Consider the following 962-nt stretch of genomic DNA (forward strand, 5'->3'; position numbering starts at 1 on the left):
CCCAGTTTCGTCACTATGCTGGCGAACTAACCGCACTGAGCACCCGCTGTAACACGGGCTTCCAGGGCGATAGGCCGCCAGTTGGCGAGGCGCTCCTTATCCCCGTCCTTATAAAGGAGCTTGCACACGGATTGCTTCCACTGCAGGGGCACCCATTTTCTTAGTAGACAGGCACGGTAGAACCTGGTGAGAATCATCGCACCTGGATCTGCCATCCGCACCATACGAATGGTGATCCTGTCCGCACCAGGCGCAGAGTTGGGTGCTTTCTGCGTCTTTTCCCAGACCTCCGACTCACTCAACTCCGCAACAAGCATCGAGTGGTCAGTGGCGGGCGGAGGTAAGATGTCAATAACCTCGGGTGCAAGCGAGGTAACCGCCGGTCTGAGATTGAAATAATGATCTGCCACTTGCGTGGCTGTAAACGAAGGACAGGCATTCGGACGCCGGAGGATTGCATTCACAGTACGGGCCGGTGCCGAATTTAACGCCTTTTGAACCGCTGACGCAGATTTCAACCATGCCGGGTCACGCGTTACCGCACTGCGTCGGCGAACCTGTCCTTTACCTCCTTTACCCGGACTTTTCTTTTGCAAACGGCTGGTGTTACGAGAGCTCGGTTCATTGTGTCCGGACACAATACTCTCCACCACTTCGTCATACACCGCTTGCAAGTCGACATCAGGAGATTGCCAGTTGTCAGAAGCGCTCAGGAACTTCTGCTGGAACTGGGTCAACTGAGTCGCTGAGCCGTCAGGTTTTGTCTTTAGCTTATCCGTCGCCGGAACGACGGGAGTGGATACCGCATCGATCATAAACTTCAGGTCGGTGCGCAAAGCCGCCGACTCCCGATCACCGAAATTCATGTCGATGCGCGCAGCATGTGCTTCAAAAACAAGCACGAAAACGGACCACAATCGAACGCATTCCGTTTCACCCGGCGCCCCATCGTGAGTCCTCGA

The 962-nt window shown here is 55.3% G+C and overlaps 1 protein-coding gene across 1 annotated transcript; it reads right to left on the reverse strand.

Moving 5' to 3' along the window:
* Positions 1-31: 31 nt before the first annotated feature.
* Positions 32-866, reverse strand: Tsp_14297 (conserved hypothetical protein; the record flags this gene model as incomplete). Its single annotated transcript, XM_003367042.1, has 1 exon — positions 32-866. A coding segment is annotated over exon 1 (835 nt), but the record flags the coding sequence as incomplete, so codon positions are not given.
* Positions 867-962: the final 96 nt, after the last annotated feature.

The sequence above is a fragment of the Trichinella spiralis genome, assembly GCF_000181795.1.
Source record: "Trichinella spiralis strain ISS 195 chromosome Unknown Scfld4934, whole genome shotgun sequence".
NCBI classification, from domain to species: Eukaryota; Metazoa; Nematoda; class Enoplea; order Trichinellida; family Trichinellidae; genus Trichinella; species Trichinella spiralis.